General features: G+C 40.6%; 1 protein-coding gene across 1 annotated transcript in view; it reads left to right on the forward strand.

The window, feature by feature from the left end:
- Il5ra (interleukin 5 receptor subunit alpha) overlaps nucleotides 1-8,313 on the forward strand; it is a 34,269-nt gene extending 25,956 nt beyond the window's left edge. Inside the window, exons 8-10 of the mRNA XM_021165798.3 lie at nucleotides 1,862-1,955; nucleotides 2,950-3,034; nucleotides 6,168-8,313. Coding sequence (XP_021021457.1) covers nucleotides 1,862-1,955; nucleotides 2,950-3,034; nucleotides 6,168-6,251 — 263 coding nt within the window. The 3' untranslated portion in view covers nucleotides 6,252-8,313. The remainder of the gene's footprint in view (nucleotides 1-1,861; nucleotides 1,956-2,949; nucleotides 3,035-6,167) is intronic.
- The last annotated feature ends 4,164 nt before the right edge of the window (nucleotides 8,314-12,477 follow it).

A 12,477-nucleotide genomic window follows, 5' to 3' on the forward strand; every position in this document is an offset into this window, starting at 1 on the left:
TTGGGTTTTTTTTTTTTTTAAGAACGACATTTCCAGTGACTATAAAAGGAGTTTCTGAGGTATGAAAATACAGAAGTCTGAATCATTTTTTCTATGATTTATTAATTCTTTTTATATCCTGATTGCTGCCCCTCACATAATCCCCCTGTTCCCAGTTCCCCTTCTCCTCTGAGAGGGTGGGGGCTCCCCTGGCTATTCCCCCACCGTGGCACATCAAGTCTCTGCAGGGTTAGGTGGATCCTCTTCCACTGCAGCCAGACAAGGCAGCCCAGTTTAGGGACACAGAAGCCTGAACCTTTATTCAAGAATCCAGTCTGGGCAGTGAGAGAAGACAGTATTTGATGATAGCTAGGGAAGATGGTGGAACAGGGTCATAGCTTAGTCAAGATAAAGGATTCTATGAATATTCGAAAGCAGAAATGAGGGGATTAAGGAGGAGATTAAAGCTTTGGGAAAGTGGAGAAGAAACCTGACCAAGGAAAGGGAAGAGATGAGGAGAGGCAAGAACTGCCAGCATTAAATCCAGACATTTCTTTCCTGTGATAATTGGACAGTTTGTAGGGCTTTGAATGACTTGAAGGGTTTTTTTTTAAGCCCTAGGATATTCAGAAATACTCAAAAATCCCCATTTACATGCATTCCTTGTTGTATAGAAGAAATCATAGCAAACCTAAGGTTTGTTTTTTTCTTGCTTTTTATCCTGGAGTAACATGGTTTGAACCTTGCCACAGTGCTTTCTTAGTACAACTATCCTCAAATCATGACCTGAGTCATTATTTGCTTTCTGCAGATCTCCTCTGATGGACTTCAAGCTGAAGAATTGGAGGTGTCAAATGCATTCTCTTAATCACTGAGTCACCTTAACTTGTGTACCTGACAAGAGTCTAACAGATACTTACTAAATGGACAGATGGGTAGATGCATGGGTGGGTGGATGGAAGGATGGATGGATGAATGAATGAATGAATGAATCAGCTCTCTCCCTAGGAAAGAGAACTAACTGTAACTCAGGATTTGCTTTTGATCTCTGAAAGTGAGTCCAGCAGATAACACAAACGAAAACTACTTCCAATAGAGCCATTTAATCAGAAACCTTTGATTTTTCAGGTCTGCATTCCTGAAATTAAATAGACTAACAAGTACCTCCCTTACCCTCCCATCCCACCTTGCTTTTCACAGTCTGATGTAGTCTTTAAAGGTCACAGAAGTGTCTACAGTATAGAGAATAGGAGCCCATTAGAGAATAGGATGGTATGCAAAACACTTCCTGTGCTGACCAATGACAGTTTTTTACATCCTGTTCTATGAAATGGGAAATGAGGGGAATAGGGGCTTTGAGGATAATTACAGCCATACAGTGTGTACTGTAGATTCTAATACTTGCACCACTATGAATATTTTCACATACTTCCTCCCTAAGTTTCATTTCCAAGTAGGTAGATGCCACTATGGAAATAGATTTCATTCTACTCTAATGAGGTTTCTGAATAGTCTTGTGCTTTTGTAGCTTTTCCACCTAACACCCTACTAGGCATCTGAAGCTCTAAGCACCAGTACCCAGGTGGCATGGGGTACAGGTGGGTTCCAAAACACTGGCTGATTACTGAAATAATCAGGCTTAAATTAGTAATGATTGAAAAGTCCTTAGTGTCCTTTCCCCTAGAACAATATTGTGAGATGGGTGTTAGCTCCTTTGGCAGAGGAGATGTCTGAGGCTCCATGCTCTACTAGCTGCTCATCCTTGACCAGCACCACCCAGCACCTTCAATTCAAACCCAAGCCCTCTGATGCCCCATCCTTCTAATTTTATTTATCCTCCCTGACTTTGACTTTGCTTTCTCTTTCTTCACCTTTGAACCAGGAAAGGAAAGGAAGCCCTTGGTAGAATGGCGTCTAATTGTGCTCCCAACAGCCGCCTGCTTCGTCTTGTTAATCTTCTCACTCATCTGCAGAGTGTAGGTATTATTTCCATTCCAGGGCTGCATTTCCTTCCTGTGTAAGGGTTCCTGGTTATCAGGTGAGATTAACATCATGGTGCTTTAGGATGCCTTTACTGGCAGGGAAGAGAGGAGCCAAAAATAAAACATGGCACACAGCAGCTACACAAGACACAGCACAGTCCCCAGCCACCTCACACTCCTCAAATCTGCTATTTAAATTTCTATAGAGGTTTTGGCCACTGTGTTCTTTTCCTTCATGGCTCCCCTTTCCACACTTCTTTGTCTTTTGACATCTCCTATAAAAAGGCAGCAATTAAACCAAGTTTTAAATCACTACACTGCCTTCCCATATGGGCCTCTGTGGTCAGAGGTTGACCTCTGCCTTGGCTTTCAAGTTCCTGGTCCAGTGAGGTGACTATCCTTAGTTAAACTGCAGATTCTCTAAAGGCTTCATAGATCTCACATCTTATCTTACAGCCTGCAAATGGCTACATCTGATCTCCCCCACATCTACCCCTCCCTTTCCATCTATCACTAAGGCAATGTTCTGCTTTATTCTAAGAACTTAGGCTGTAACTGCCATAGTAAATGGCATTACCCATTACCAAGTTATTCTTAGATGCTGAGTGTGGGTGACAGGCAGCAGTTCAAAGGAAAGGGAAAGAAAAGAGGGAACGGTGAAATCATCACAACTAAAGGAGAAAAGCTAGAATGAGCAGTGACTGAGTAGCCAAGAGAAAGCTGCTGCTGACCAGCTTTAGACGTCAGGTTTGCCAATGAGTGCCAATGTGAATCGGTTCTGCCTTCCTCTTGCTTGGAGATCTCAGAAGCCACATCCCAGCCTGGCTGCAACCCAAGGTCTTCAATGGTGAAGATGTTTAGAAATCTTAGCCAATGGAGAATCTAAATTTATAACACAGCTACACATGGAACTAATTTACTCAATGTTTGAGTAGAAATTTGGGCAAGTGGATTGTTTATACTCATCCAGTTCCTTCCCTATTGTCAGGTGTCATCTATGGACCAGGTTGTTTCCACCGGTTCCGGCCCCGAAGAGTAACATCAAAGATCTCCCGGTGGTGACTGAATATGAGGTAATACTAAAAAATACAAAGAGGTGACATCCTAAGTACCCAGGGATGAGTATCAGGTTATCAAGATTCCTCTGTATGTCAATGTATACATGTGCCAGTTAATACCTGTATGTATGTATGTATGTGTATTTGTATGTATGTCTGTTTCACATGCATATGTATGTGTGCATGTGCACATGTGTGCATGTGTGTGTATGTATATTTGTGTGTAAAATTAGCTATAGATATTATTGTCTCGACATCTACATTTTGGGAAAGTCTTATTCAATAATAATGGTTCTTGCCATTTAAACCTGAATTTCCATTTCATATACACCATCTTTTAAATGATCTCTGTTAATTACTCTAAGAACAGGAATTTTTCCTGTTCCTTTTCTGCACATAAGAGGCACAGATGAGAACCTGACAAAACAATGTTGTCAGGATTACTATAGCTTTGTTGTAAAATTGACATCATGTAGGCAGAGGTCTAAAAGTGATCCTCCCTAAGACATTTTTGTTAAATGTTTTGAATTATTACACATTTTAGAGCCTACCTATCAGTTTCCTAGAAGGCAGAAAAGAGTGGTGAGAGGGGAAGGGAAGAATATAGGCAGCAGGATTTTTTTCTTTTAAGAGAAGATATCACTATGTAGCTCTGACCCTACTAGGACTTGCTATGAAGACCAAACTGACCTTAAACTGGCAGATCCACTTGACTGCCTCATGAATTCTGGGTTTAAAGGCAGGGCACTGGAAAGCTCTGGTAAATCTGAACTTTTGTGGTTAATTGGGGTGGAGGGAGCAACATTCTAATCCTATTGCCAGCATGTTCATATATTGAGGTCTTCTTTAGTTTCTGTCAGCAACATGTCAAGCTTTTCTGTGTATTTCTGTAATATTGCACTCTGTTGACCTTATCTTTCAGTAGATTGGCTACCGATCGAAGATAGCAAACTCTTCAGATAAAGACATAATAAACATTTATGGTAGAATTGTTTGTTATAGTGTGTCTATGGCAAATGTACTAATGAATAAACATGGCTGTGTTATAAAACTTTATTCACAAAATGAGATAACAAGCCAGAGTGGGCTTCATTTACTAACTTCTGATTTAGATCTAGGAACTTTCCTAATAGACTTAGATGTTTCTTCAACCAATGTGGATAAAGAATCTCATGGCTAGTTATAGAGGAAGACAGAAGTTGATGAAAAAGTCACCAAAATGGTTACTTTCAGCAAATCTCAAGGATTCTTTAGAGTCCTTGGTAATTTCAATTTGGAATAACTTATAGACAGTAGGTTACTAAGCTACTGAAGTAAGGAATTGATGTTGGCTGTCATAGTGCCCTGTGTTTGATCCTGGTACTCTTCACTGAGGGAACAGATCACCCACACTGGCTCACATATGGTTCTTTGGAAAGGAGCAAGCCATGTGTAGATCTACCTCTGTTCATTTAAGTGTGACTGTTCCTTCCTCTTTGTTGTGCCAGAGGAAAGCAGACTGGAGTCAAAGTGACACTTCCACCATTTGTCTTGTTTTCTTAATGGGACATTTGAAGGCTGATACCTCATTTCCCTATAGAGCCTAGAAAGGTTATGTTAATATGCTGCAACTGGTGAAGGAAACTGGTTTAAGAGCTTACTTTCCGGGCTTCTGGATTGTTGATAATTAAAATCAAGTCATGTTTTTAGAATGACTTGGAGTAGACTAGTTGGTTTCAGTATATGCATAGGGTTAATATCAACATTGCCTGGCTTCTCAGAGTAACTTACTCTGTGAATCCATTGCAGAATTTTATATGAAAGATTGTAGCAAAGGGAGAGGCAAGTAGGAAATATGAACAGATTATTAGGGACTGAGAAAAAAAGTGTTACCAGTATTATGGTCTAAAATTTCAACCTAAGATAGAGTGAACAAGTAAAGAGCTGACCACAGCTCGACTACATGCAGTCATGTTGTGTTCCAGCCTCTCCACCCAAAGGTAACAGCCATCCATTGCATTCTATTCCTGGGAACTCTGATCCAAGAAAAGAAGGTCCATTCCTGCCATTGGCCCCATGACCACTGGGAAGTAACTCACTAGTGGAAAATGAAGCTCTCCATTTTGAGAGCTGATTTGATGAGGGTAAGAATGTAGTTCAAAACTGCTTGCAGATATCAAAGGCTGTGACACTCAAATTCCTGATATAAAATGGTGCCGCCAGCATTTGCTTAGAATCTACACATTCCACCCCACACTGTAAATCCTCTTAAAATTACTTCAAATAAGCTCACTGCAAAATGCTGCGGGGGTGGCTATTACACTTCCTAGTCTGAGGAATAATAACAAGAACACTTGTCTGAAGCGAAAGATGCAAAGCAGTGGGTTTAGGGGCTTACTGAAACTTACACCTCCATACTTGGTAGGAATGCTCAAAAATCACAGACCACAGAAGACAATGGTAATCCTGGAGCTGTTGCTTAGCAAGGTTTTGTTTTTTCAGACTTCAGCACAGAATTTATTTTGCAATAGTCAAAAGAAAGTTACCATTTTTTAAGATCTTACTGTGATTTTTAGATTTCTTAGAGATGAGTTTCTAGTTGACTTTTTTTCAATGGTAACCAGAGAGATTTCTTCCCCCATATTATTCCCACTATATAATATAAAGTATATGTGATTCAGAACTATTTATGCTGGGTTTTTCAGATTCTTTCCAATATTTTCCAATTATTCCCTTTTTGTGGATTGGAATGAGTGTTGAAAATGTGCTATATGAGTATATGATGATATAAAGAAAAAAAATCCACATACCTATGCAAGGGCTAGGGCAATATATCTCAATGGCAGAAGACCTTCAACAACAATAATAATACATTTTATAAAAATAAATCTGTGTGTCCCTGTTACTTCATCACAATTGTTAAAGCTTTATGCTTCAAGAAAGGCTGAGAAAATGGAATAGGGTATATTTAGGAGATAAGTTTATAGCTACAGTTTCTTCTTCCGACTTGACTTTTCCTAGTTTCTAAACAGACTACTGTTATTTAAAAGTTACTTCAAACCAACTGTGAAAAAAAAAAAAAAGAAAAAAGTAAAGAAAAGAAAGAAAAAATAAATCAAAGATGAAATGTTCTCTAAAAGACCTGTAAGGAAGTTGCTTTGTTTTGCAGAAACCTTTAAATGAAACCAAAATTGAAGTTGTACATTGTGTGGAAGAGGTTGGATTTGAAGTCATGGAAAATTCCACGTTTTGATGGCATTTTGACATTCTGAAATGAACTCATACAGGACTCCGTGATAAGAGCAAGGACTGCTATTTCTTGCCAAGGAGGTATTTCAAATGAACACTCAGAGCCAGGCGGTGGTGGTGCTCGCCTTTAATACCAGCACCTGGGAGGCACAGACAGGCAGATTTCTGAGTTCGAGGCCAGCCTGGTCTACAAAGTGAGTTCCAGGTCAGCCAGGGCTACACAGAGAAACCCTGTCTCGAAAAAACAAACAAACAAACAGACAAACAAACATGAACACTCAGTTTGGATGCAAGTCACCAACCCATCCAGACATGAGTCACCAATGTCCCATTTCATAAAGTGTACATGCCTCACTCAAACCTCCTTGCTCACAGCATAGCACCAGACTCACCCAGAGCATGGGCCTTTGGTTTCCTACCCAGAGTACCATGTTATACCAGTGTGTCTTTGAAAGTTGCTTGACTTATCTTGAACTTTTTGCACAGGAGACAGTTTTTTAAGCTAATGTCACACATGTTTACTTTGGGTTAAGTTGCCAGGGGTAGCACTCAGCTACAGTGACAGGAGGAAAGGATAGAACTCATTGAGAGTGAACCCAAATTCAAGACTGTCTTTCCTGAAGCAAGTGGGAGACACAATTTCATGGTGCTTTTCTCCTTTGAGTTCTAGAATAATTTTCTTTCTAGAACTGTGCCTGTATCTTAAAGCATAAGGAAACATTGTGGCAAAAACAAAGACTATGTCCCACATGTCCCTGTGTTCCATAGGCCTGTTCAAGGAAATGTTTAAGCTAAAGTAAGTTTAAGTCACAGTGCCTGGGGTGAAAAAGATGATTCGGATGACAAAGAAGCCTGAGGGCCTGAGATTGATCAACCAGCATCAAGAAACAACAACAGCAGCAACAACAACAAAACAGTGCAAGAAGCACATTCCTATAATCCCAGAGTTGGGAGACAAAGACAAGAGGATCCATGGGAATTGTAGTCCAACCAGTTTAGCCAATTATGTTTTCTCTAGGTTCACTGAGAGAAATGGTCTTAAAAATTTAAGGTGGAGAGTGACTAGGCAGATCCTCTGATACTGACTTCTGCCCTATATATGCATACACATGTACACACACAACACACACTAAAGACACCATTCCCTATTGAGAGAGAAGACAGAAGCTTGTTCAAGGATTAAATTCTTCAAGGCTTCTAGGTACTCTGGAAATGACCTGAGAAAGACATTGAAAATAATTCTGCTTTGGAGATGATTGCTGGATCTAGAATGTACTTCCCAAAGAGATGTTTGATGATAGAGCCTTCATGGCAACCTGTTGTTCAACTCATGCTTAGTCAATTCTAATCTCTTAAATTAGGGTTTCCTATACATATTACAATTGTATAGAAATGTATTCTCTAAATATCTTCATTAATGAAGCTGTATCTATAGGCCTTTTTGATGGGCTGAACATAGAAGCAAACACACTTATGTGTTGGGAAGAGGAATAAATAGTGATGGACCTAGTGGTGGTTATTTTACATAGTCCTGAAGAACTAAAGACAATGGAAGAAGAAACAGTACTCACAAGAGAGAGAGAGCTATGTCAGGGTCCTGTCAGCAAAATCTTGCTGGTATATGCAATAGTGTCTGGGTTTGGTGGTTGTATATGGGATGGATCCCCAGGTGGGGCAGTCTCTGGATGGTCTTTCCTTCCATAACAGCTCTGAAATTTGTTTCTGTAACTCCTTCCATGGTATTTTGTTCCCCATTCTAAGAAGCAGTGAAGTATCCACACTTTGGTCTTCCTTCTTCTTGAGTTTCATGTGTTTTGCAAATAGTGTGCCTGGCAAATACAGAAGCAGATGCTCACAGTCATCTATTGGATGAAACACAGGGCCCCTAATGAAGGAGCCAGAGAAAGAACCCAAGGAGCTAAAGGGGTCTGCAACCCTATAGCAGGAACAACAATATGAACTAACCAGCAAACCCCAGAGCTGTGTCTCTAGCTGCTTATGTAGCAGAGGATGGCCTAGTCAATGGGAGGAGAGGCCCTTGGTATTGCGAAGATCATATGCCCCAGTACAGGGGAATGCCAGGGCCAGGAAGCTGGAGCAGGGTGGGGGGAGGGTATAGAAGGCTTTGGGGATAGCATTTGAAATGTAAATGAAGAAAATATCTAATAAAAAATGCCTTAAAAAAAGAAAAGGTACTCAAAATCCACAACATAACTTACTTTTTATGTGCTTTATAGAGATGGTTTAGTCAGGTTTCATAATCTGGGTGAAGTGCACATGGAGTACAAAATATCCCTTCCATGGCTTTTATGCATTAACATAGAACCATCCACCATACTGTGCTCAGAATGAAAGGTACAGCAGTCATGGACAACTGCTAATATTAGATCTTTTCTAAAGGGTCAGATCACCATACCAGATTCTCTGTACTGTCTCTCTGCTCTTTACAAGTCTGTACTGTGTCACTGTCATACACATTACTGCCTATCCCCATTAATGATACAGTAAATGTAGAAAAGAAAGGTCAATTGCTAGGAAAGGGTACAGTAATAAGACTCAGAGGAGCTCAGTAACACAGAGGAGACTATCACATGAAAGTTGAAGTTGACTTTAGGGGTCAGTCCAGGAAGTTGAGGCTCATGGAAGTGTTGCTATAAGAGGCAAAGAGTTTATTTGATCAATTGACTTACCAAGAATCTATCAAAATGGCACTAAAGACTCTTTATAATGGACACTGGTCTGACTGAGCAGGTCTGGGGTGGAGTCAAGAATTTTCAAGATCAGCAATTTGAAAGTAAGGCTGTGGGGTCTGTATACCACACTTTGATAAATTATCAGGAACATCACAACTTGAAAGCTGACTAATGAACGATGGAAATGACCAACCCCAAGAATTCTCTGTCTCTTGTCTTGCAAAGAAAGAATAGAAACACCATTTTGGAAACCTACCTCTATTTTGGACTTGGAGGCTGGACCAGAAGCAGAAGCAGGGAAGCTGCCCTCATACAAGGCCAGTTGTTTGTTTTATGTGTATAGTTGTCTCTTGAGAGATGCCTTCCTAGACCTAGAATCAGGCATTCCTTTAGATGTCACAGACCTCCTGACCACATCCCTGGCTGGTGCTATTACCTAATCAAGGTACATGTATAAAAAGCAATACAAATAGTTCCTGTGGCCATGTCAACATGTTGTGGACTTATTCTTCCTGATTCTTGGGTTAGGACAATCATTCTTTGGGAATCCATATCCAACATTATCTCTTCTATGAAGATTTCAAAATCAGTTGGTCAGTTATGCCTCTGGGGTCTCATTGTGAGCCTGTGTACTAGAAAATGTACCCAACAGTTTGGGTACAAGCTTCTGTGCTTGACAATATGCCCTAGAACGCTAGCACTATGTGTATGAAATGTATCTTTTTATTTGCAGGGTCTAGAACAGTACATAACCTTTAAGAATCACATACGGTTATAGGACTGGAGAGATGATCCAGAGGTTAAGAGCACTGATTGTTATTCTAGAGGATATGGGTTTGATTTCCAGCCACTTGGATGGTAGCTCACAACCATCTATAACTCAGGTCCCAGGGGATCTGATGCACTCTTATTTAGCTGGCATTTGCTACATTGTGGGTTCTTCTTTCTTTTACCCTTCTCCATCCCCTTTCTTCTACCTGTTCAATCCTCTAACACTAGATAAAAGGAAGAAAGGATAGAAAGGAAAGAAAAGAGATCCCTGAATAAAATCGGGGGTAAAAAAGGGGTTGATGCTATCCTTTGACTACTTCCTGCTGAGTAGGGTCACTGAGTTCCAAGATGCAAGTTTGATCCTCACTGTCAGGATATCTAATTTCTTCTTGTTGGTGTTTCTTCTTTGTGCATGACTCCTTAACAAACTGTGACCAACAGCCCACTACCACCACCAATAATAATCATAACCACCACCGTCACCACCACCACCAACAACCACCAACCACCCACCCACCAACCCTCAAGACCCTAGCATTTATATACCCCCAAGTCCTCAAAATTCCAAGTGTCACACAATTGCACAAACTATCTGCAGTTGGCAAATCCTGTCTCCTCCCCCGACCCCCAACCTCCAACCAGAGAGCAAGGCAAATCATAGTCATCTGCTGAAGTTCCATATACCCCACACCTGGGATTTAAAAAAAAAAAAAAACCTTATATTTGTGTGTGTGTTTAAGAAATCAAAAATCCAAATTTTTGAGACAGTATCTTTCACTGAACCTACACTCTTATGGCTTCTGTGGGCACTAGCATGGAAGTGGCACACAGACATTCATTGCAAAACACTCATACGCATAACATTTAAAAAATTATATATGGTTAGTGAACCAGCTAAATTTCTCTTAGCCCAGGCATATCACTTTGCAAATAGTTAAAATTCAACTGTATTCTGCAGAGATTATCAAGGCAATGGCACAGGAAGAAAGACAGTGTCTAATAGGAATGTAATTGAAAGTACCTGGGAGGCACCTTGTGGGTGATAGAAGCTGAGGTCGCAGTATTGATTCTCACTGGAATAGGACAGGGACCCACCTTCCTCCTAGAGCCTTCACAGCCATAGCGTGTGGACAAACTGTGGTTCTTCAAGATATTGTTTACAAGAGGAGTTTATTCCAACCCCTTTCCTTGGTACTTGGAATTGATATAAAGGGAGTGAGGAGACTAACAGACGGAGGGGATGAAGCTTATGTCTGCGACAGCCAAAACACCTGAGCTTCATTAAAATGCTTCAGGCCTAGAGCTATTTATGCTGGCTGAGGAAGAAGCCACTTGGGCAAAGAACATCCTGATTAAAAATCCAAACATTTTGGAGGTGAGACTTGTATGTGTCAGGGCCATCTGTTGGCAAAGTTCATAAACTGTAGGTGCTAATCTGTTAAAGATGCAGCAGACTGCTGGTGAGAACTGAGAACTGTAAACAACTTTTGATGGCTGGGGAAAGGTGATGAGCCTGGTTGGAACAGGACCGAGTGTCATCCTCAGGATTCGGGTGGCAAAAGCTATGGAACTGCTTGCTTCTGCTTTCAAGTCCCACGCATCGAGTTCCAGGATACAAACTTTTCTCAAGGCTTTCTTTTAGAATTTGTATCGAGTTAAATGACAATTTCTACTTTCTTCAGCATGGTGAGGGAGTAGATGGGAATGTAAATGTGGTTCAAGAAGGAAACCTTTTAACATAAAGGCTTTATCTAAGTCTTTCTAACCGAGAGAGGAAGAGTTCTGTTATTCCCAAGTAGACATTTCCCTCTTCTGTCTTAATCATCCCTCACTGAGCATTGGTAAGAGCCCCTGAACTAAATTTCTAACCTCCATGATTGTCTCTATCTTAAAGGTGTATTTTCTGTATTCTGTCCAAAACCCTAAAAGAGTACTCCTCTAAATCAAAGCTCATCGGATCAAGAAGTCCATTGTTACCTAGTTTCTCTGTAGTGCTCCAGCAAAACTGCACAAAATTCAACCTCTATTCTTCTTCTTTCCCTTATGAGTGCTTACATTTTCTCCAATGAAAAAGCCTTCTGATTATTTTCACAATCCTGTCCTCCCTGCATCTTCTAAGATTTAGCTCTTGATACATCTAAGTCTCTCTTCAATTTCCCATTTGATGGATGTGCCCCTATATGCTTGTCAGATGCCTTCTGCGTAATGCTTCACCAACCATTTGTTTCTTATTTATTTTGTAAGTACTCTGAGGTCAGGAAAGGTTCCTTATGTGCCTTTATTTACATAGGCCCTTAGTAGGAACTGAGTGCTGGCTGAGCTGAGCAAGGTAGAAGAAATGGAAGCATCCAACAGATATTTAGAACTCTAATCCAGAATCACATATTAAAAACTGTGTGATTATACCAGAAATGAAAGAACCATCAAATAGGGTAATAAGAATTCACAGTTGAAATCACTCATTTGATCTGTAGGCAGCCAGCTGCTGGCATCACTGCACATGCATATGAATGCAGAGTACCCACACTGTAGCACTCAGAGAAGTGTCTGTGCACTGAGCACTTCCCCCAGCTTTGCGAGCCATTTGATTATATCTCTCTATATATATTATCAGGAACACAAAGTAGCTGTAGCTGTACTGGCTGATTTTGTGTGTCTACTTGACACAAGCTGGAGTTATCACAGAGAAAGGAGCTTCATGAGGAAAGCTCCATGAGATTCAGCTGTAAGGCATTTTCCCAATTAGTGATCAAGGTGAGAGGGCCC

The sequence above is a fragment of the Mus caroli genome, unplaced genomic scaffold, assembly GCF_978045245.1.
Source record: "Mus caroli unplaced genomic scaffold, Mus_caroli_1 scaffold_7, whole genome shotgun sequence".
NCBI classification, from domain to species: Eukaryota; Metazoa; Chordata; class Mammalia; order Rodentia; family Muridae; genus Mus; species Mus caroli.